The sequence below is a fragment of the Cherax quadricarinatus genome, chromosome 74, assembly GCF_038502225.1.
Source record: "Cherax quadricarinatus isolate ZL_2023a chromosome 74, ASM3850222v1, whole genome shotgun sequence".
In the NCBI taxonomy this organism is placed as follows: domain Eukaryota; kingdom Metazoa; phylum Arthropoda; class Malacostraca; order Decapoda; family Parastacidae; genus Cherax; species Cherax quadricarinatus.
This window is the reverse complement of record NC_091365.1, coordinates 19,674,779-19,700,332: the sequence shown is the minus strand read 5'-3', so window position 1 is coordinate 19,700,332 and position 25,554 is coordinate 19,674,779. Positions and strand designations below refer to the sequence as shown.

At 40.3% G+C, this 25,554-nt stretch overlaps 1 protein-coding gene across 2 annotated transcripts in view; it reads right to left on the bottom strand.

Annotated features, from left to right (window-relative positions):
* LOC128700227 (sodium/hydrogen exchanger 9B2-like) overlaps positions 1-25,554 on the bottom strand; it is an 87,794-nt gene that overhangs the window by 10,547 nt on the left and 51,693 nt on the right. The window contains exons 9-11 of one of the 2 annotated variants that reach the window (XM_070100818.1): positions 16,629-16,712; positions 8,976-9,263; positions 826-990 (exon numbers count right to left, since the gene is read on the bottom strand). In XM_070100818.1, coding sequence (XP_069956919.1) covers positions 826-990; positions 8,976-9,263; positions 16,629-16,712 — 537 coding nt within the window. The remainder of the gene's footprint in view (positions 1-825; positions 991-8,975; positions 9,264-16,628; positions 16,713-25,554) is intronic. The other variant, XM_070100819.1, reaches the window with a different exon arrangement.

The window sequence follows — 25,554 nt, the reverse complement described above, 5'->3', positions numbered from 1 at the left end:
GCTCTGAAGGAGGGGGGATGATATGTTGCAGTTTTTTTAACTGTAGTGTGGGCACGCCTCTGGCAAGACAGTTATGGAGTGAATGATTATGAAAGAGCTTCTTCTTTCTCGGGTCACCTTTCCTTGATGGGAAACGGCCGATACGTTAATAAAAAAATAAAACATATTAATAGTATATTATCTTCATTATTTTTAACAAAAGTATTATGAAGATAAAACAAAATCAGTGTAGAGTGTCACACTGTCACTAATAAGGTTTCTAACAATGTTATACAATATTTAAGCTTCTGTTTTCCTTTTTTTTTTACACCTTAAAATTTACACTTTCAGCCTTGTTAACCTGTCATAGTTCTTCATTTGCCCTAATCTTCATGTACATATATAAAACAATGCGTGTTATGACATTTTATTGTGAAGACATTACGTTCTCCAAGGATTGTTATCAATTAAAAATCCTGTAAAACTACTTTTAAAGGTTCCTTGATGCTGGTGAGGGGCTCTTGATCTAGGGTATTGGATCTGTGCTCCAGTTCCTTGAATTAAACCTGAATACCTTCCACAGACGCTGTATAATCCTATGGGGTTAGCGCTTCCCCCTTGATTGTAATAATAATACCGTGCTTCTAAGACTGGTAACAAGCACCTCCTTCACTACGTCAACTAACACCCAGGTATGTACGTAATGGAAGGTGAACAGGGGCAATAAGTGTAACCAAAAATGTCCAATGTTTTCACTCATCCCAGAATCAAACCCGAGTCCTGGAACACTGAACAAGGACACTGCTTCAAAAACAACAACTCACTAATATTACTAAATATTCATACCTGAACAGTAGCCTTGGGAAGCCATGCAATGGCAATGAATAAACGCTCCCATGCTGTCAAGGAAGCGCCCATCACCACAACGAACGAAGTAGCTATTCTGAAGGCGACTCCAATTAATAAGGCTAACATCCCCCAGCCAATAGTGCCAGGATCTGTCGCTCCAATCTGTGGGAAAGTTTTTGAGTTAATCTCAAGTAATTATTAATACCTCAAATAAAATAAATTTATATCAACTACCATTGCAACTATGATATTCATACAGTTAATAGCAGAATGTATATATATATATATATATATATATATATATATATATATATATATATATATATATATATATATATATATATATATATATATATATATATATATATAATGTCGTGCCGAATATGTAAAACTGGTCAGTTAGCAAGAACTCATTTAAAATTAAGTCCTTTCTAAAATTTTCTCTTATACATTTAAAGATATATTTTTTTCATTAATGTTAATGTAAAAATTTATAATTTTGCACCAAAAGAATCTTAGAAAACTTACCTAACCTTATTATAACAATAGTAATTTATTTTATCCTAGCCCAACTAAATATATTTTAGATTTGTTTACAGTAATTTAATATTAAACAAACACAGTGAAATATATTTTTTTCGTTAGGTTCAGAATGATTTTGGTGAAATTATTGCATACACAAGTTTTCACTTGTCCTATATGGCAAGATGAACGTTGCTATTTAAGCCAAGATCGCAAGTTCAGCCTATTCGGCACGACATATATATATAATATGTGTGTGTGTGTGTGCAATGAGATCACAGTAAACAGGTGATTTCAGAATATGCAAAACAACCACTGTGAAAGAATAATAAAATTCCAATCACTTTCGTGATTACTCACATTATCAAGGAACTATAAAAACAATACATCAAAGGAAGGCATATAAAGGGTCTAGACCACACCTCACCATCACATCCCACAACAGAGCAACACATGACGCACGACTCATAAGAAAGAGAACACTGCAGCAGGCCCGCTGGCCCAACTAAACAGGTCCTTCACGCAACCCACGAACAAACTATTCTACCCAAGAATTAAGATTTATTATTTATCCAGTGTATTATTAAATTCTTCTCAAATTCTATTAATTATAAATGGATCTAATTTATATAAACCAAAGGAAATATTCATATTATTGTCAAAACTGTTTTTTATGAAACAAGATTTGATTATATTCCTGTCGACCATAGACTTGCTTGATACAACTTTCTCAACTTTTTGAAAATCAATTGGATGGTTAAAATCTCTCATATGAATAAATAGAGCATTGGAATCTTGTCCAGTTCTAATGCTATATTTATGTTTTAATCTTAGTTCGAGACTTTTACCAGTTTGACTGTAATAAACTTTATCGCAAATTTCACAAGGAATCTTATAGACACATCCGTCAGCATTGTTCTCGTTCTGCAGTGTTCTCTTTCTTATGAGTCGTGCATCAGGTGTTGCTTTGTTGTGGGATGTGATGGTGAGGTGTGGTCTAGACCCTTTATATGCCTTACTTTGATGCATCACTTTTATTGTTCCTTGATAATGTGAGTAGTCACGAAAGCGTTTGGAATTTCATTCTTTCACAGTGGTTGCTTTGCATATAATGTTTATATATATATATATATATATATATATATATATATATATATATATATATATATATTATATATACATCTTTCAATGCACCGGCTGTATCCCACAAAGGCAGGGTGTCCCAAAAAGAAAAATGAAAGTTTCTCTTTTTAACTTATTCGAGAGGTCACCTGTACTTAGCTCAGTGAGGACGTGTCGAGTGTGCTCTCTACGGACTGAACCAAGATGCCCTCCATCGAGCAACTTTACCAACAGCTTAAGGAAGAATTGAGGATGGTGAAGATGGAGATTCGGCGACTGACCGAGGAAAAGAAGATTCGTAGTAGTCCTCCTGTTATGAGTCGTCAAGTCAAGAAGGGAAACTGGTCAGTGGCTGGACAGCATGGAACGAAGTTGACGATCAAGAAGACGAATGGAAAGGTGGAAACGATGAAGAGGAAAGAGACTGTTGTGGAAACTCTTGTGGAAACATCTAACGCATTCTGGGTGCTACCCGACGAATGTGAGTCAACTACTGGGAACGTCACGACGAACGACACCAAGGAAGGTAAGAATATTGTTGTTGTTGGGGATAGCCAAGTTAGATACATGGATAGGGAGTTCTGCTTGAAGGACAGGAGCAGGAGACAGAGTTTGCTTTCCTGGGGCTGGGATGGAGGATATTGTTAGCCGTCTGGATGACATCATGAGAGGTAATGGGAGGAATCCTATTATCTGTCTCACTACTGGAGGCAATGATGTTGGCAGACGTAGGAGTGAGGACCTGATTAGCAGGTATAGGTCAGCAATAAAAATAGGAGGGTGGGAACCCTGTCATATGTGGTATTTTGCCAAGGAGAGGAGTTGGAAATGAATTGTTGTCCAGGGCAATTGGAGTCAATTGCTGGCTGAACAAATACTGCAAGGAAAATGCGGAATAGTTAGTGGTATGGGTTTTGGCAGGAAAACGGTGAAGTCCCAGTTTAGTAATATTATGAGCTCTAGGCGAACTAGTAATAAGCAGAACGAGGTAAATATTGAAAAGCCAGTGACACTAGGTGATAAGGACAGTAATAGGTTTAGTAAAAAAACAGAAATGAGCAGGAAGGGTAAAGAAAAAGGAGTCTTTCAATGTATATTATGCTAATTGCCGTAGTGCTAGGAATAAGATGGACGAATTGAGATTAGTTGCTAGTGCAGGAAACATTGATGTATTTGCCATAACTCAGACGTGGTTTAATTCAAAAAGTCGGGACATGCCTGCGGAATGTCACATTCAGGGTTTTAAATTGTTCCAAGTAGATAGAAGTATCGGGAAGGGGGGTGGGGTGGCATTGTATGTCCGAGATCGCTTGAACTGTTGCATAAAAACGGGTATTAAGTCTGAAGTAGCACATGCAGAGTCTGTTTGGATAGAATTTTTAGAGGGGCATGAAAAACTGATTTTAGGAGTGATACACCGTCCCCCAAACTTAGATAGGGACCAAGGGAAACTACTATGGGAGGAAATTGTTAAGGCCACAAGGCACGATAATGTAGTAATTCTAAGAGACTTTAACTTTAGTCATATTGATTGGAATTTCTTGATTGGGAATATAGAATCATAGGACATCTTAGAAGTAATTCATGGTTGTTTTTTTGAAGCAGTTTGTGACAGAACCTACAAGGGGAAATAACCTGCTTGACTTAGTTCTGGCAAACAATGAATCCCTTGTTAATAATTTAGAAATTTCAGAGGAACTGGGTGCTAGTGACCACAAATCAATTACATTTAGCATTGAATGGAAGTATGATAGTAGGGATAACTCAGTAACAGTCCTAGATTTTCGCTTAGCAGATTACGATCGGCTTAGAGAACACTTATCATCTGTTGACTGGGGTAACGAAGAGAGCTATCAATATAAAAGTTTTCTGAGCACTATACATGCTGCTCAAAGAACGTTTATCCCGTATAAAGAAATTAGATTAAATAGAAATGACTCAAAATGGATGAATAATAGGCTGAAATATCTACTAGGGCATAAGAAGGGAATTTATAGGCGTATCAAAAGAGGTGAGGGTCATCTTTTGAATCAATATATTGACATTAAGAGGGATATTAAAAAGGGGATAAGAAAAGCTAAAAGGGGCTATGAAATTAAAGTTGCTAGGGATTCTAAAACTAACCCAAAAAGTTTTTTCCAGGTGTTTAGAACAAAAGTTAGAGATAAGATAGGTCCCCTTAAAAATAACTTTGGACATCTTACTGACAAAGAGAATGAAATGTCTTACTCTTAATTCTTTCAATTATAACTCTACCATACACTTTACCAGGTACACTCAACAGACTTATCCCCCTATAATTTTTGCACTCTCTTTTATCCCCTTTGCCTTTATACAAAGGAACTATGCATGCTCTCTGCCAATCCCTAGGTACCTTACCCTCTTCCATATTTAATAAATGTATGGAAGAGGGTAAGGTACCTAGGGATTGGCAGAGAGCATGCATAGTTCCTTTGTATAAAGGCAAAGGGGATAAAAGAGAGTGCAAAAATTATAGGGGGATAAGTCTGTTGAGTGTACCTGGTAAAGTGTATGGTAGAGTTATAATTGAAAGAATTAAGAGTAAGACGGAGAATAGGATAGCAGATGAACAAGGAGGCTTTAGGAAAGGTAGGGGGTGTGTGGACCAGGTGTTTACAGTGAAACATATAAGTGAACAGTATTTAGATAAGGCTAAAGAGGTCTTTGTGGCATTTATGGATTTGGAAAAGGCGTATGACAGGGTGGATAGGGGGGCAATGTGGCAGATGTTGCAAGTGTATGGTGTAGGAGGTAGGTTACTGAAAGCAGTGAAGAGTTTTTACGAGGATAGTGAGGCTCAAGTTAGAGTATGTAGGAAAGAGGGAAATTTTTTCCCAGTAAAAGTAGGCCTTAGACAAGGATGTGTGATGTCACCGTGGTTGTTTAATATATTTATAGATGGGGTTGTAAGAGAAGTACATGCGAGGGTTTTGGCAAGAGGCGTGGAGTTAAAAGATAAAGAATCACACACAAAGTGGGAGTTGTCACAGCTGCTCTTTGCTGATGACACTGTGCTCTTGGGAGATTCTGAAGAGAAGTTGCAGAGATTGGTGGATGAATTTGGTAGGGTGTGCAAAAGAAGAAAATTAAAGGTGAATACAGGAAAGAGTAAGGTTATGAGGATAACAAAAAGATTAGGTGATGAAAGATTGAATATCAGATTGGAGGGAGAGAGTATGGAGGAGGTGAACGTATTCAGATATTTGGGAGTGGACGTGTCAGCGGATGGGTCTATGAAAGATGAGGTGAATCATAGAATTGATGAGGGAAAAAGAGTGAGTGGTGCACTTAGGAGTCTGTGGAAACAAAGAACTTTGTCCTTGGAGGCAAAGAGGGGAATGTATGAGAGTATAGTTTTACCAACGCTCTTATATGGGTGTGAAGCGTGGGTGATGAATGTTGCAGCGAGGAGAAGGCTGGAGGCAGTGGAGATGTCATGTCTGAGGGCAGTGTGTGGTGTGAATATAATGCAGAGAATTCGTAGTTTGGAAGTTAGGAGGAGGTGCGGGATTACCAAAACTGTTGTCCAGAGGGCTGAGGAAGGGTTGTTGAGGTGGTTCGGACATGTAGAGAGAATGGAGCGAAACAGAATGACTTCAAGAGTGTATCAGTCTGTAGTGGAAGGAAGGCGGGGTAGGGGTCGGCCTAGGAAGGGTTGGAGGGAGGGGGTAAAGGAGGTTTTGTGTGCGAGGGGCTTGGACTTCCAGCAGGCATGCGTGAGCGTGTTTGATAGGAGTGAATGGAGACAAATGGTTTTTAATACTTGACGTGCTGTTGGAGTGTGAGCAAAGTAACATTTATGAAGGGATTCAGGGAAACCGGCAGGCCGGACTTGAGTCCTGGAGATGGGAAGTACAGTGCCTGCACTCTGAAGGAGGGGTGTTAATGTTGCAGTTTAAAGACTGTAGTGTAAAGCACCCTTCTGGCAAGACAGTGATGGAGTGAATGATGGTGAAAGTTTTTCTTTTTCGGGCCACCCTGCCTTGGTGGGAATCGGCCGGTGTGATAATAAAAATATTTTCTCTCGGTTTTTACACAGGAAGACACTAACAATATTCCAATCAATAATTTTTTTAGTGGGCCAGAAGAAGATAAATTATGCAACATCACAGTCACTAGTGAAATGGTTGTGAAGCAGATAGACCGACTGAAGCAAAATAAGTCGCCGGGTCCTGATGAGGTTTTTTCAAGGGTTCTTAAGGAATGCAAAAATGGAACTCTGTGAACCATTAACTAATATTTTTAATTTATCTCTTTAAACAGGTGTAGTGTCTAATATGTGGAAGATGGCTAATGTAATTCCTATTTTTAAAGCAGGGGACAAGTCGTTACCGTCAAATTACCGCCCAATAAGCCTGACCTCAATTGTAGGAAAATTACTAGTCAATTATAGCCGAGTTTATAAAAAGCCATCTTGATAAGCATAGCTTGATTAATGATACTCAGCATGGATTCACGAGAGGCCGGTTTTGTCTAACTAATTTATTAACTTTATTCAGTAAAGCTTTTGAGGCTGTTGATCACGATAAAGATATTGATATTATTTATTTAGATTTTAGTAAGGCTTTTGATAGAGTTCCGCACCAAAGACTGTTAAAGAAAGTGGCAGCTCATGGCATTGGGGGAAAAGTGCTTTCGTGGATCGAGTCATGGCTCACAAACAGGAAGCAGAGAGTGTCCATAAATGGGGTTAAATCCGAGTGGGGATCTGTAACAAGTGGGGTTCCACAGGGATCAGTCTTGGGCCCGTTGTTGTTTATAATATATATCAATGACCTTGATGAGGGTATTACTAGTGATATGAGCAAATTCGCCGATGACACAAAGATAGGTAGGATAATTGATTCAAACGTAGATGTTAGGGAACTTCATGAGGATTTAGACAAACTCTATTCTTGGTCAGAAAAGTGGCAGATGCAGTTCAATGTAGATAAATGCAAGGTTCTGAAGCTCGGGAGTGTCCATAACCCTAGCACTTATAAGTTAAATAATGTTGAACTTAGCTATACAGATTGCGAAAAGGACTTGGGGGTTATGGTGAGCAGCATGCTTAAACCAAGACAGCAGTGCCTAAGCGTACATAATAAGGCAAATAGATTATTGGGATTTATATCAAAAAGTGTAAGCAACAGAAGTCCAGACTTTATACTGCAGCTTTATACATCATTAGTAAGGCCTCACCTTGATTATGCAGCATTAGAAATCTTCCTTATGAAGAAAGATTGAAGACTCTTAAATTACATTCACTTGTTAGACGAAGAATGAGGGGAGACATGATCGAAATGTATAAGTGGAAGATGGGTATTAATAAAAGGGATATTAATAAGGTCTTGAGAACATCTCTCCAGGAGAGAACCCGCAGTAATGGATATAAATTAGACAAGTTTAGATTCAGAAAGGACATAGGAAAGCATTGGTTTGGAAATAGGGTAGTTGATGAGTGGAACAGTCTACCTAGTTGGGTTATTGAGGCTAGGACTCTGGGTAGTTTCAAATTTAGGTTGGACAAGTACATGAGTGGGAGGGGTTGGATTTGAGTGAGACTTGCAAATGAACTGTTGCATAAAAACGGGTATTAAGTCTGAAGTAACACATACAGAGTCTGTTTGGATAGAATTTTCAGAGGGGCATGAAAAATTAATTTTAGGTGTGATATACCGTCCCCCAAACTTAGATAGGGACCAGGGGAGACTACTATGGGAGGAAATTGTTAGGGCCACAAGGCACGATAATGTAGTAATTCTAGGAGACTTTAACTTTAGTCATATTGATTGGAATTTCTTGACTGGGAATTTAGAATCATACGACTTCTTAGAAGTAGTTCAGGATTGTTTTTTGAAGCAGTTTGTGACAGAACGTACAAGGGGTAATAACCTGCTTGACTTAGTTCTGGCAAACAATGAATCCCTTGTTAATAATTTAGAAGTTTCAGAGGAACTGGGTGCTAGTGACCACAAATCAATTACATTTAGCATTGAATGGAAGTATGATAGTAGGGATAACTCAGTAACAGTCCCAGACACAACACAAACAATAAATACAAATCAGGAACGTACACGGTAAGCTGTCCAATTAGTTAGAAATAGAAATACAAATAGCTAGAGCTTCATTTAAGGAGGTTATTAATAGAGTATTCAAGAGGTTGCTAGTAGAATTACAGTAAATCAACCACTCAAATCATTATGAAGCTCTGTATAGTCTGCAGTCAATCAAACAAACGGGCTTCCAAATGGATAAATTGTCATTTTTGTGGAAATTGGTGTCACGCCCCTTGTGCAGATATCCAAGAACTAGCTACAAGCAGTATTAAAACAGGGAAGTGTTTTTGGGTATGCCCAAATGAGGAAAATCTGTGGACTAAAATCACAAGGGTATTAAAAGAGGATAACGTCAAAGCTGCTTTCATAGACAACCTGGAAGCTTTCTACAACAGATGGGAACATAAAAAGTCTGGGCTGAATGGTACTGCCCTTGATACTGGCCATGTAATCAGAAACTGTAAGGCTGGAGGTGATGTCCTGGTAGTCAGTAAATGTGGGGCTGATAGTGCTGTCCTGGGAGACAGTAATGGTGAAGCTGGAGGTGCTGTCCTGGGAGACAGTAATGGTGAAGCTGGAGGTGCTGTCCTGGGAGACAGTAATGGTGAAGCTGGAGGTGCTGTCCTGGGAGACAGTAATGGTGAAGCTGGAGGTACTGTCCTGGGAGACAGTAATGGTGAAGCTGGAGGTGCTGTCCTGGGAGACAGTAATGGTGAAGCTGGAGGTGCTGTCCTGGGAGACAGTAATGGTGAAGCTGGAGATTTTGTCCAGGTAGTCGGGAATTATACGCAGGAAGGAATACATATAAATGACCTCATAGGGGACAGGAGCCGTAGTGGGGAAACAAGTGTAGTCAAAGATAAGATAAAACCAATATTGCAAACTAGAAATACCACAGGAAATAGCAAACAAGAGGATTCCACTAGCTATAGTGAGGATATATTACCAAAAACAACTGGTGGGAGCTCCATTGTTGGTGTTAGAGAGGATAGGAATAAGACAGGGAAACATGCACCAACAGGGAATACAGTCACAGAAACCCAAGGCAAACGGAAACCAAGCCTGTGCACATGCTATGCACTTGGTATCTGCAGACATGGAAAATCTGGAAAAACAGACGGGACGTGCAACTATGACCACCCTAGAAAATGCCATGCCCATATGACAACAGGAAAATGCAAACTCCCTTCCTGTAAGCTTTTTCACCCTGAAATGTGTACCTCTTCAGTACAGAAAAGACTGTGCTATAACTTAAATTGCCAGGCATACCATCTAAAGGGTACAAAAAGATACAAAACATCCAGGCCATGGGAAAACCTGGGTAGCCACAGCCACTCAAGAGGGAGAGGTTTTTTAGTGCCAGGAAGGAGAAAAAACTGGCAGGAAATGGCAGAAATCGTACACCAAATCCAGTCATTCCTGGAGTGGAACCACAGTCGATGGCCTCCACTCCAAACCAACAGATACAGATACTAATGCCGGAAAAAAAATCCCCCCCCCCCAGTACCAACAATACCACCAGTCCGATGACATTCTTCTTTGCAAATATACAGGGTCTAAAGCCAGCAACAAACAACAAAATACTTTTCATCTGTGGACTGCTTGCAGAGGCAAAGGCAATGTTCGCGGCTTTCACTGAGACCCACATAAAGGATCACTTGGACAACGAAATATGGATCCCAGGTTACAACCTATACAGATGTGACAGAGTGAACAGGCAAAAGGGGGGGGTTGGCCTGTACATTGCAGAGTCACTTGTTTGCACAGAACTGCTAAATGCCTCAAATGATGTAGTGGAAGTTTTAGCAGTAAAGGTCGAGAACCAAAACCTAGTCATTGTGGTAGTCTACAAGCCTCCGGATGCAACATCCCAGCAATTCCAGGAACAGCTGTTAAAAATTGACCACTGTCTGGAAAATCTTCCAGCTCCTGCACCCAACATCTTGCTCCTGGGGGATTTGAACTTAAGGCACCTAAAATGGAGGAATATAGCAAATAATATTGTTGCAGTAATAACACCAGGAGGCAGCTCTGATGAAAACTCACACTCACACGAGCTTTTAAATCTCTGCACAAAATTCAATTTAAACCAACAAATAATAGAGCCTACTAGACTGGAGAATACACTAGACCTCATCTTCACTAACAATGATGATCTGATAAGAAATGTCACCATATCAAAAACAATATACTCAGATCACAACAAAATTGAGGTTCAGACATGTATGCGTGGAGCCCCAGACCGACATAATGAGACTAGTCACGAGGGAGCATTCACCAAATTCAACTTCAATAACAAAAACATAAAGTGGGACCAAGTAAACCAAGTCCTAACCGATATAAGCTGGGAAGATATACTAAGCAACACAGACTCCAACGTACGCCTAGAACAGATTAACTTGGTGGCACTCGATGTATGCACAAGGCTTATTCCTCTAAGAAAAAGGAGGAGTAGATGTAAAATAGAAAGAGACAGGCGCTCCCTTTACAGGCGACGGAAAAGAATAACAGAGCGGCTAAAAGAGGTCAATATATCTGAAATGCGTAGGGAGACACTGGTCAGAGAATTAGCAAGCAACGAACTCAAGCTAAAGGAATCTTATAGGAGTCAGGAATCGCGGGAAGAACTAAAAGCCATAAATGAAATCGAAAGAAACCCAAAGTATTTCTTCTCCTATGCCAAATCAAAGTCGAGAACAACATCCAGTATTGGGCCCCTACTTAAACAAGATGGGTCATACACAGATGACAGCAAGGAAATGAGTGAGCTACTCAAGTCCCAATATGACTCAGTTTTTAGCAAGCCGCTAACCAGACTGAGAGTCGAAGATCAAAACGAATTTTTTATGAGAGAGCCACAAAATTTGGTTAACATAAGCCTATCCGATGTTATCCTGACGCCAAACGACTTCGAACAGGCGATAAATGACATGCCCATGCACTCTGCCCCAGGGCCAGACTCATGGAACTCCGTGTTCATCAAGAACTGCAAGAAGCCCCTATCACGAGCCTTTTCCATCCTATGGAGAGGGAGCATGGACACGGGGGTCGTCCCACAGTTACTAAAAACAACAGACATAGCCCCACTCCACAAAGGGGGCAGTAAAGCAACAGCAAAGAACTACAGACCGATATCACTAACATCCCATATCATAAAAATCTTTGAAAGGGTCCTAAGAAGCAAGATCACCACCCATCTAGAAACCCATCAGTTACACAACCCAGGGCAACATGGGTTTAGAACAGGTCGCTCCTGTCTGTCTCAACTATTGGATCACTACGACAAGGTCCTAAATGCACTAGAAGATAAAAAGAATGCAGATGTAATATATACAGACTTTGCAAAAGCCTTCGACAAGTGTGACCATGGCGTAATAGCGCACAAAATGCGTGCTAAAGGGATAACAGGAAAAGTCGGTCGATGGATCTATAATTTCCTCACTAACAGAACACAGAGAGTAGTCGTCAACAGAGTAAAGTCCGAGGCAGCTACGGTGAAAAGCTCTGTTCCACAAGGCACAGTACTCGCTCCCATCTTGTTCCTCATCCTCATATCCGACATAGACAAGGATGTCAGCCACAGCACCGTGTCTTCCTTTGCAGATGACACCCGAATCTGCATGACAGTGTCTTCCATTGCAGACACTGCAAGGCTCCAGGCGGACATCAACCGAATCTTTCAGTGGGCTGCAGAAAACAATATGAAGTTCAACGATGAGAAATTTCAATTACTCAGATATGGTAAACACGAGGAAATTAAATCTTCATCAGAGTACAAAACAAATTCTGGCCACAAAATAGAGCGAAACACCAACGTCAAAGACCCGGGAGTGATCATCGCGGAGGATCTCACCTTCAAGGACCATAACATTGTATCAATTGCATCTGCTAGAAAAATGACAGGATGGATAATGAGAACCTTCAAAACTAGGGAGGCCAAGCCCATGATGACACTCTTCAGGTCACTTGTTCTATCTAGGCTGGAATATTGCTGCACACTAACAGCACCTTTCAAGGCAGGTGAAATTGCTGACCTAGAAAATGTACAGAGAACCTTCACGGCGCGAATAACGGAGATAAAACACCTCAATTACTGGGAGCGCTTGAGGTTCCTGAACCTGTATTCCCTGGAACGCAGGCGGGAGAGATACATGATTATATACACCTGGAAAATCCTAGAGGGACTAGTACCGAACTTGCACATGAAAATCACTCACAACGAAAGCAAAAGACTTGGCAGACGATGCAACATCCCCCCAATGAAAAGCAGGGGTGTCACTAGCACGTTAAGAGACCATACAATAAGTGTCAGGGGCCCGAGACTGTTCAACTGCCTCCCAGCATACATAAGGGGGATTACCATCAGACCCCTGGCAGTCTTCAAGCTGGCACTGGACAAGCACCTAAAGTCGGTTCCTGATCAGCCGGGCTGTGGCACGTACGTTGGTTTGCGTGCAGCCAGCAGCAACAGCCTGGTTGATCAGGCTCTGATCCACCAGGAGGCCTGGTCACAGACCGGGCCGCGGGGGCGTTGACCCCCGGAACTCTCTCCAGGTAAACTCCAGGTAGCAGATTACGATGGGCTTAGAGAACACTTATCATTTCTTGACTGGGGTAACGAAGACAGCTATCAATATGACAGTTTTCTGAACACTCTACATGAGGCTCAAAGAACGTTTATTCCGTATAAAGAAATTAGATTAAATAGAAATGACTCAAAATGGATGAATAATAGGCTGAAATATCTACTAGGGCATAACAAGGGAATTTATAGGCGTATCAAAAGAGGTGAGGGTCATCTTTTGAGTCAATATATTGACATTAAGAGGTATATTAAAAAGGGGATAAGAAAAGCTAAAAGGGGCTATGAAATTAAAGTTGCTAGGGATTCTAAAACTAACCCAAAAAGTTTTTTCCAGGTGTTTAGAACAAAAGTTAGAGATAAGATAGGTCCCCTTAAAAATAACTATGGACATCTTACTGACAAAGAGAATGAAATGTGCTCGATTTTAAACAATTATTTTCTCTCGGTTTTTACACAGGAAGACACTAACAATATTCCAATCATTAATTTTTACAGTGGGCTAGAAGAAGATAAATTATGCAACATCACAGTCACTAGTGAAATGGTTGTGAAGCAGATAGACAGACTGAAGCAAAATAAGTCGCCGGGTCCTGATGAGGTTTTTTCAAGGGTTCTTAAGGAATGCAAAATGGAACTCTGTGAACCATTAACTAATATTTTTAATTTATCTCTTTAAACAGGTGTAGTGTCTAATATGTGGAAGATGGCTAATGTAATTCCTATTTTTAAAGCAGGGGACAAGTCGTTACCGTCAAATTACCGCCCAATAAGCCTGACCTCAATTGTAGGAAAATTACTAGTCAATTATAGCTGAGATTATAAAAAGCCATCTTGATAAGCATAGCTTGATTAATGATATTCAGCATGGATTCACGAGAGGCCGGTTTTGTCTAACTAATTTATTAACTTTATTCAGTAAAGCTTTTGAGGCTGTTGATCACGATAAAGATATTGATATTATTTATTTAGATTTTAGTAAGGCTTTTGATAGAGTTCCGCACCAAAGACTGTTAAAGAAAGTGGCAGCTCATGGCATTGGGGGAAAAGTGCTCTCGTGGGTCGAGTCATGGCTCACAAACAGGAAGCAGAGAGTGTCCATAAATGGGGTTAAATCCGAGTGGAGATCTGTAACAAGTGGGGTTCCACAGGGATCAGTCTTGGGCCCGTTGTTGTTTATAATATATATCAATGACCTTGATGAGGGTATTACTAGTGATATGAGCAAATTCGCCGATGACACAAAGATAGGTAGGATAATTGATTCAAACGTAGATGTTAGGGAACTTCAGGAGGATTTAGACAAACTCTATTCATGGTCAGATGAAGTTCAATGTAGATAAATGCAAGGTTCTGAAGCTCGGGAGTGTCCATAACCCTAGCACTTATAAGTTAAATAATGTAGAACTTAGCCATACAGATTGCGAAAAGGACTTGGGGGTTATGGTGAGCAGCAACCTTCAACCAAGACAGCAATGCCTAAGCGTACGTAATAAGGCAAATAGATTACTGGGATTTATATCAAGAAGTGTAAGCAACAGAAGTCCAGAGGTCATACTGCAGCTTTATACATCATTAGTAAGGCCTCACCTAGATTATGCAGCTCAGTTCCGGTCTCCGTATTACAAAACGGACATAAATTCGTTAGAAAACATTCAGCGTAGGATGACTAAATTAATACATGGCATTAGAAATCTTCCTTATGAAGAAAGATTGAAGACTCTTAAGTTACATTCACTTGTTAGACGAAGAATGAGGGGAGACCTGATTGAAGTGTATAAGTGGAAGATAGGTATTAATAAAGGGGATATTAACAAGGTCTTGAGGATGTCTCTCCAAGAGAGAACCCGCAGTAATGGATTTAAATTAGATAAGTTTAGATTTAGAAAGGACATAGGAAAGTATTGGTTTGGAAATAGGGTAGTTGATGAGTGGAACAGTCTACCTAGTTGGGTTATTGAGGCTAGGACTTTGGGTAGTTTCAAATTTAGGTTGGATCCTAACTGATCCTTGAGACTAGTACTTCCGTCTACTTAAATAAAAGAATTAAAATCCAGTTTCAATAAATAAAATAAATGCAAATTCTGTACAGAACCAAGAATCGCAAAAATGACAGATCGATGAACCAAATGGAGGGGAAAGAGGAGATTAAATGATTTAACTAACTTTGTAGAATGTACATATGGAAGAGGACACTTTAAACGAAGTGGATTTGAACTCTCAGTAGCCAAATTAAATAGTTGAAATTTCCAAAGGTGCAATGAAGCTGTAACTTTGAAATCTGCTGTTCATCATTTACGACGCTTAAAAGTCCCTGGGAAAAAATAATAAAAATAACTACGAATCTTTGGATAATGCGATAAATATAACTGAAGCAATTGTGAATGATTCCCTTGTAATGGTGATGATAGAAAGGGATAGAAGGTAACGTGTTAATGTCGGACAGAATATAAGAATAACTATCATTATGAACACAGGTAAGCAATTCCAAGATCTGTATCCTGAATCTCGAGACAATAATTAGCCCAAGCAAATAAAGGCAAGGGTAAACACACGTATATTCGTATATTCCCTTGAAGACACGTACAGTTTTTACTGAATTAAATAACCAAAAGTATAATAATTTATGAATCAGAGGGCAAAGAACCACTCATGACAGTTGGTTCTGAACTCCAGAATAGACAAGAGATGGGGGCCCTAAACTGCTACATTTTTGAAGTGCCAGTTAGCTGGCCGAGTGAGCATGTAAAATGCAACGTACTCGACCAGCTAACTGACACTTCAAAAATGTAGTAGTTTAGGGCCCCTACTGCTCTATTAATCGACCAGCTAACTGACACTTCAAAAATGTAGTAGTTTAGGGCCCCTACTGCTCTATTAATCGACCAGCTAACTGACACTTCAAAAATGTAGTAGTTTAGGGCCCCTACTGCTCTATTAATTGCTCATTTCAGCCAAGCAATAGCGTGAGAGCTGGCCCCCACAGCCGAGGTGTTGTTGTGCTTTACCACCTGACTGTGATTCAGACTTACACAAGCTGGTCACATTTACATAAAAGTACATCATCAGAAGATCCCATTAATAACAAGAGAAAGAAACTTTCAGGATTAATAATGGTGGTTTGATACATGGATGGTAAAATGTTGTGAAGTTGTTCATGAAACATTAAACTAAAGAGAACATAAAATAATAATGTTGTGGAGGCACCTGAAAAAATCCTGTACAGCTTAGATAGAAAAGTCTAGAAACCACTAATTTCAGCTCAGAAAAAAATGGGAAAATTAAGAAAAGAATGTTTTATTTGAAAAGGATATATTATCAAAGATAGCTATCACTGATATCTTGATGCAATGTAACACCATCGGTTACCCCACGTCAAGTGTTCTTCAACACCTGTCTTGCCACGCCTCCCATTCCTCAGAGTGCCGCCACTACTGTGCGGCTCATCACATAAAGATCAGGGTCAAGGCATTCCATAACAAATTTACTAACGAAACAAAACATAATTGTCTTACATCAATTTCAGATCCAATTGAAGCAAAGAGTATCGGCTGGAAGATCTCCCACATAAACCGGTAGTTAGCACAAACTTCAGGATCCTGCATTAGTAAAGACAAAAGAAAATAAATTCCTATTTATAAAGAACAGAAGAGAGACCATTGACTAGTTACTAGATTTTTTCCTTTTATTTTTTCCACCAATTTTCCTTCTTATTTTACTCAAAATACAAAAAGCGCTCATCTGATGTACGGTAACTATGCCCAAATTCTAGGACCAATTCACAAGTGCAGGCTCACTATGACCAGAGTGCAGGATCCTTTCCCAGCCGCTTGGAATAACTCTGATAACTTCCACAATAATCCGTGGTATAGGTGAAGGTGCCTCCTGATTCGTCAACGGAGGAGAGTGGAATTTAAGTGCGTAGGAGCACATCTGCTAATAATATGTGCAAAAATTTGTGTGAAATATTGATTCCGGTTAAATCATATTAATATATTTGACTTTACCTCTTCTGAAAAGATTCAGGATTTAATAACTGATTCACCTATGACACTTTGTGAACTGGAAACTGCCAGTGAAATAAATATTTTATTAATGAATTTAGAATCATTAGAATCCAGTGATAACTGGAGAATGCCTCTCCTGATCGGCTTCAAATTTTCAACCCTGGTGTGTTTTCCACAAAGCAAGGTTTGTTAATGAGCTCTAAATTATTCAATTTGCAAAAATTATTAAATGATTATATTGATTTTTATTCAATAAATTAAGAATGCCTAATATCGGAGTCAAAATATTAACGCTGACATATTCCACAAGAGGGAAGACAACTCGAAGTTTAAACTTTGTTTTGATGCAAATTTGAAACTTTAATGAAGCTAAAACTCGCAGTTTCGGATTCAGAGCATTTGTTGCTAAACGATTTTTCTGATAAACTTTTCAGTGTTGATAGATTTTATTACAAGAAAATTTGCATTTCAATTTGAGCTTTGTGAATTTTAATTAATAGCCAGTTTCACTAAATAAATAATTTTCACGTAACGAGAGCAATGGTTCTTAACCTATTTTGGGCGGCGCCCCCTATCATTCTTGATGCCCGTCTCCACAACCCTCCCCCCTTTCCTTCTTCATATAAAACTCTAAATATAAAAATTAAAAAGTCTTCTTTGTTTAAATAGAAAATTGTGAAATTAGTTATTCTTAAATCGATTGTTTTTAACTAAAAGGGTTTTTAAAGGAGAAAAATAACCAACATATTCCTTACTTTTCCTCTGGGTTCGAGCAGCCTCCCTACTAGAATCCATCCTCCGACCCCCTTAGGAGGCGATTTGAGACGCAACTTCACGGAACAGGCGAGTTCGTATGTTGTGTAGGATAACGATGGAGAAGTTTCCTCTCAAGGGGTTCAGCTGTGTTATAAATTCAACTGGTTAAAATTGTTAGATAAACAGATAAGAGATGATTCTAAGATCCTGCTGTACTGAGTGTCTTCCCTGGCGATGAGTCTTGAGTCTCTCTAAACCATACCACGGGCGGGATTGAGCCCGCGGTCCGAGAGTCTCAAAACTCTAGACCGTCGCGTTAGCCACTGGACCAGTGGCTAACGCGACTCTCTGACCGCGGGTTCAATCCCGCCCGTGGTATGGTTTGTTTGCAATCGTGTCATTACGATTTCGTGAGTCATGTTGACAGCATTGAGAGGACTTGAGCTAGAGTTCGTCACGGCCACGCTAGCTGGAGATTCGTCTGTAAAAACTTGCATTTGTGGTCACAGTGGTGCCTATGCTAACCTTCCTATGGTGTAGAAATATACCTAGTTGGACAAATCTTATTGTGGCTAGCTGGTCCAGTGGCTAACGCGACGGTCTAGAGTTTTGAGACTCACGGACCGCGGGTTCAATCCCGCCAGTGGTATGGTTTGTTTGCAATCGTGTCGTTACGATTTCGTGAGTCATGTTGAGTCTCTCTACTTGGTTAAATGTTGTCGAAGCTTTGCCGTAGAACGCAGGCGTTCTTAAATCGTCCTTTATGCCTGCGTATTGGTGTTTTGAAATACGTGTTTGGAGGTGTTTGGCTCTCGCCCACCTATAATTAGTTTCACCAGTTGGGAGGGATTATGTACATACCTGCAGAGGATTGACTCTTGTTCTGTCTCTTACTGGTGATGTATTTGATGGTGGTGGATGTGGAGGTAGATGCATGGAATCAAATATTGGAAAAGATGTTGGAAACGTGTTGAGTAACGGAGTTGGTGGGGGAGGACTACGGATCTCCTCTCTGCAGTATTTTGTCTGTGTGAGTTGAAGTTATATACACGGTGCCTGCAGTCCCTAATGAAGTGACGAGGATATTAGATAAAAAGGACACAAGTGCAACTAATGTGACATTTTTTGTGGCAACCTTTCACTCTCCGGAAGCTTTGTCAAGCCGTTACAAGCAATACATGGACATAGAGGGTATATATATTTTTTTATTCTTTTTATTAACACACTGACCGATTCCCACCAAGGCAGGGTGGCCCGAAAAAGAAAAATTTTCATCATTCACTCCATCACTGTCTTGCCAGAAGGGTGCTTTACACTACAGTTATAAAACTGCAACATTAACACCCCTCCTTCAGAGTGCAGACACTGTACTTCCCATCTCCAGGACTCAATTCCGGCCTGCCGGTTTCCCTGAATCCCTTCATAAATGTTACTTTGCTCACACTCCAACAGTACGTCAAGTATTGAAAACCATTTGTCTCCTATCAAATACGCTCATGCACGCTTGCTGGAAGTCCAAGCCCCTCGCACACAAAACCTCCTTTAGCCCCTCCCTCCAACCTTTCCTAGCCCGACCCTTACCCCACGTTCCCTTCACTACAGATTTATACACTCTCGAAGTCATTCTGTTTTGTTCCATTCTCTCTACATGTCCGAATCTCCTCAGCCCTCTGGATATTTGCTCTGGTAGTCCCACACCTCCTCCTAATTTCCAAACTACGAATTCTCTGCACTGTATCACACCACACATTGCCCTCAGACATGACATCTCCACTGCCTCTAGCCTTCTCCTCGTTGCAGCATTCATCACCCATGCTTCACACCCATACATTCCCCTCTTTGCTTCCAGGGGCAAAGTTCTTTGTCTCCACAGACTCCTAAGTGCACCACTCACCCTTTTCCCCTTATCAATTCTATGATTTACCTCATCCTTCATAGACCCATCTGCTGACAGGTCCACTCCTAAATATCTGAATACATTCACCTCCTCCATACTCTCTCCCTCCACCTAATCTTCTTGTTATCCTCATCACCTTACTCGTTCCTATACCCACTTTTAATTTTCTTCTTTTACAACCCTACCAAATTCATCCACCAACCTCTGCAACTTCTCTTCACAGTCTCCCAAAAGCACAGTGTCATCAGCAAAGAGCAACTGTGGCAACTCCCACTTTGTGCTTGACTCTATCTTTTAACTTCACACCTCTTGCCAAGACCCTCGCATTCACTTCTCTTAAAACCCCATCTATAAATATATTGAACAACCACGGTGACATAACACATCCTTCTCTAAGGCCTACTTTTACTGGGAAATAATCTCCCTCTCTCCTACATACTCTAACCTGAGCCTCAATAGCCTCGTAAAAACTCTTCACTGCTTTCAGTAACCTACCTCCTATACCATACACCTGCAACATCTGCCACATTGCCCCCCTATCCACCCTGTCATGTGCCTTTACCAAATCCATAAATGCCACAAAAACCTCTTTAACCTTATTTAAATACTATTAACCTATATGTTTCACTGTAAACACTTGGTCTACACACCCCCTACCTTTGCTAAAGCCTCCTTGTTCATCTGCTGTTCTACTCTCCGTTTTATTCTTAATTCTTTCAATAATAACTCTACCATACACTTTACCAGGTGTACTCAACAGACTTATTTCTCTATAATTTTTGCACTCTCTTTTGCCCCCTTTGCCTTTAAACAGAGGAACTATGCATGCTCTCTGCCAGTCCCTAGGTACCTTACCCTCTTCCATACATTTATTAAATAAAAGCACCAGCCACTCCAAAACTATATCCCCACCTGTTTTTAACATTTTTATCTTTATCCCATCAATCCCAGCTGCCTTACCCCCTTTCATTCTACCCACTGCCTCACGAACTTCCCCCACACTCACAACTGGCTCTTCCTCACTCCTACAAGATATTATTCCTCCTTGCCCTATACACGAAATCACAACTTCCCTATCTTCATCAACATTTAACAACTCCTCAAAATATTCCCTCCATCTTCTCAATACCTCTAACTCTCCATTTAATAACTCTCCTCTCCTATTTTTAACTGTCAAATCCATTTATTCCCTAGGCTTTCTCAACTTATTAATCTCACTTCAAAACTATTTCTCATTTTCAACAAATTTTTTTGATAACATCTCACCCACTCTCTCATTTGCTCTCTTTTAACATTGCTTCACCACTCTCTTAACTTCTCTTTTCCTCTCCCTATTCTCCTCCTTCCTTGCATCACCTCTACTTTGTAAAAACCTCTTATATGCTAACTTTTTCTCCCTTCTCTTTACATCATTCCAACAATCGCTCTTCTTCCCTCCCACACCCACTTTCCTGTAACCACACACTTCTGCTGAACACTCTAACACTACATTCTCAAAACTACCCCATACATTTTCGACCCCATTGCCCATACTCTCACTAGTCCATCTATCCTCCAATAGTTGTTTATATCTTACCCTAACTGCCTCTTCTTTTAGTTTATACTCCTTCACCTCTCTCTTACTTGCTGCTTCTATTTTCCTTGTACCCCATCTACCTTGTACCCTCACTGTTGCTACAATTAAAAAGTGATCTGATATATCTGTGGCCCCTCTATAAACATGTACGTCCTGAAGTCTACTCAACAGTTTTTATCTACCAATACGTAGTCCAACAAACTACTGTCATTACGCCCTACATCATATCTTGTATACTTATTTATCCTCTTTTTCTTAAAATACGTATTACCTATACCTAAACCCCTTTCTATACTAAGTTCAATCAAAGGGATCCCATTATCATTTACACCTGGCACCCCAAACTTACCTACCACACCCTCTCTAAATGTTTCTTCTACTTTAGCATTTAAGTTCCTTACCATAATTACTCTCTCACTTGGTTCACAGGTTCCTATACATTCGTTTAACATCTCCCAAATCTTCTCTCTTCTCCAGGTGCATATACGCTTATTATGATCCTCTTCTCGCATCCAACCCTTATTTTAACCCACGTAATCCTTGAATTTACATATTTATATTCCCTCTTCTCCTTCCAAAACTGATCCTTCAACATTACTGCTACCCCTTCCTTAGCCCTAACTCTCTCAGATACACCTGACTTAATCCCATTTATTTCTCCCCACTAAAACTCCCCTACCCCCTTCAGCTTTGTTTCGCTTAGGGCCAGGACATCCAACTTCTTTTCATTCATAACATCAGCGATCATCTCTTTCTTATCGTCCGCATTACATCCACGCACATTCAAGCATCCCAGTCTTGTCAAGTTTTTCTTCTTCTCATTTTTAGTAAATGTATACAGGAGAAGGGGTTACTATTCCATTGATTCCGACATTTTAGTGACCCCATACGACACATGGCCTACTTAGGAAAGATTCTTTTCCACTTCCCCATGGGCAATAGAGGAAATAAACAAGAACAAGAGCTATTAAGAAAGAAGAAAAAATCGAGATGTATGTATATATATATATATATATATATATATATATATATATATATATATATAGATTTATATATATATATATATCTGGCCTGGAGAAAAGCTTCCTTTGTTGTGTTGTTCAAGCCATCTGGGCGCTTTTCAAAGTAAGTTCGAGCTATTGTGGAGAAAGAAGGTTTGATATTGGCGATCTGAAGTGGAGTGGATATTGGTAAGACCATTTCTTGGATACAGTCACGAAGAAAATTGTCAATTGCGGAATGAGTCAACTTTTAGAAGATGCAAGTATTCTCTGTGTGAAGGATCCATTCCTACTGCAATGTCTGACAGGATGAAGATGAAAGGAATAACATACCGACACGATGAAAAATTAAACGCAAATACAGAATAGTGTGATTCTATTCTGACTACTTTTCGCCCACACAGTGGGCGATCTGTTTGTCTTGATAAAGTCCACTGTGTGGGCGCGAAACTTAGTCAATAAAGGATCGCATTATAATGCACCTGTGTTTAATTTTTCCATCATGTCGGTATTTTATACTTTTTTCTCCATTATATCGATGTGAAAATACTAGTAATGGAATCTTGAGAAGCGAGTGTAAGGCTATACATAGCGAGTATAGTGCTATACATAAGCGAGTGTAGCACTATACATAGCAAGCGAGTGTAGCTCTATACATAGCAAGCGAGTGTAGCGCTATACATAGCAAGCGAGTGTAGCTCTATACATAGCAAGCGAGTGTAGCGATATACATAGCAAGCGAGTGTAGAGCTATGCATAGTAAGCGAGTGTAGCGCTATACATAGCAAGCGAGTGTAGCTCTATACATAGCAAGCGAGTGTAGCTCTATACATAGCAAGCGAGTGTAGCGATATACATAGCAAGCGAGTGTAGCGCTATACATAGCAAGCGAGTGTAGCTCTATACATAGCAAGCGAGTGTAGCGATATACATAGCAAGCGAGTGTAGAGCTATACATAGTAAGCGAGTGTAGCGCTATACATAGCAAGCGAGTGTAGCTCTATACATAGCAAGCGAGTGTAGCTCTATACATAGCAAGCGAGTGTAGCGCTATACATAGCAAGCGAGTGTAGAGCTATGCATAGTAAGCGAGTGTAGCGCTATACATAGCAAGCGAGTGTACCTCTATACATAGCAAGCGAGTGTACCTCTATACATAGCAAGCGAGTGTAGCGCTATACATAGCAAGCGAGTGTAGAGCTATGCATAGCAAGCGAGTGTAGCGCTATACATAGCAAGCGAGTGTAGAGCTATACATAGCAAGCGAGTGTAGCGCTATATATTAAGTAACGTAGCCCTATTATCGTTACTAGATAATTAATGTGGGCCATTTCATATTCAGCTATTACCTGGAGTTTACCTGGAAAGAGAGGGTTTCGGGGGTCAACGCCCCCGCGGCTCGGTCTGAGACCAGGCCTCATGGTGGATGAGGGTCTGATCAGCCAGGCTGTTACTGCTGGCCCCATGCAAGCTGACGTAAGAACCACAGCCCGGTTGGTCAGGTACTTTAGGTGCCTGTTCAGTGCCTTCTTGAAGACAGACAGGGGTCTATTAATAATCCCCTTTTATGTATGCTCCTATGTAAGGTATATGCTAATGTCATTATAGATGTCTTGGGAATGTATCACATGACTCACGAAATCGTAATGACACGATTGGTAATGCGTCGGTCTGGAGTTTTAAGACTCTCTGATCGCGGGTTCTAACTCCACCCGTGGTATGGAATGTATCACATACTTTATACTAGTTATCTGTTGATGCGCATGACTTTGCAATATATTTATTAATTTATTCAATGGTTCAAAAAGGCACATGATAATTATGGACATACCTTGGTTGTAAATTAGACATATTTAACTCAGGACAATCCAGCGAAGCCAGAGTAACTTATTTCCGTTCGATCCCTTATCTGTATTATAAGAGAGCATTTAATATATATCTGACTCCTCAGTTAACAACAGTCCATACACGAGTGTTGCACCTGGGGATTTTTGCAAATTAATTTAATAATAAACTAATCTTCGCGAGTTGACAAACCAGACAGGACCGAAACGTCGTCTAAAGTTTCCTATCCAAATGGTAAAATGTTTAAACCAATATATGGTGACTTATTCTTGTGAAATTTAAACCCCTCGTTTCCCCGTCTTCTTGATCATCAAAGGAACACCGTCAGAATGCTACGAGCGAGAATCTTCACACTCAAGGAACACCGTCAGAATGCTACGAGCGAGAATCTTCACACTCAAGGAACACCGTCAGAATGCTACGAGCGAGAATCTTCACACTCAAGGAACACCGTCAGAATGCTACGAGCGAGAATCTTCACACTCAAGGAACACCGTCAGAATGCTACGAGCGAGAATCTTCACACTCAAGGAACACCGTCAGAATGCTACGAGCGAGGGAACACCGTCAGAATGCTACGAGCGAGAATCTTCACACTCAAGGAACACCGTCAGAATGCTACGAGCGAGAATCTTCACACTCAAGGAACACCGTCAGAATGCTACGAGCGAGAATCTTCACACTCAAGGAACACCGTCAGAATGCTACGAGCGAGAATCTTCACACTCAAGGAACACCGTCAGAATGCTACTAGCGAGAATTACACTCAAGGAACACCGTCAGAATGCTACGAGCGAGAATCTTCACACTCAAGGAACACCGTCAGGCTACGAGCGAGAATCTTCACACTCAAGGGGGACGAGCGAGAATCTTCACACTCAAGGAACACCGTTGCTACGAGCGAGAATCTGGAACACCGTCAGAATGCTACGAGCGAGAATCTTCACACTCAAGGAACACCGTCAGAATGCTACGAGCGGGAATCTTCACACTCAAGGAACACCGTCAGAATGCTACAAGCGAGAATCTTCATAGTCAAGGAACACGTTTAAATATTTTTTTATTATTTACAGCAGGGGTGGGGGAGTCTTTTTTTCTGCCGAGCGCCATTTGGATATTTATGTCGTTCGTTGGCCATTCAAAATTATCAACTTAAAAATAAGCCTATTATGTTTGGTCAAACATTTAATTAACTCACGCACAATGTGATGGATGGAACTGCTTCTCTCTGTTGAGATGTGTGATGTTAACTGGTATTGATGATGTTACTCGCAGCTGCTTTTCCAGGTTTGTGTCAGTCAATCTGAAGTGTAGTCGACTCTTTGCGTTGGTAAGCTAAAAGGTTTCCTTCATAATTCT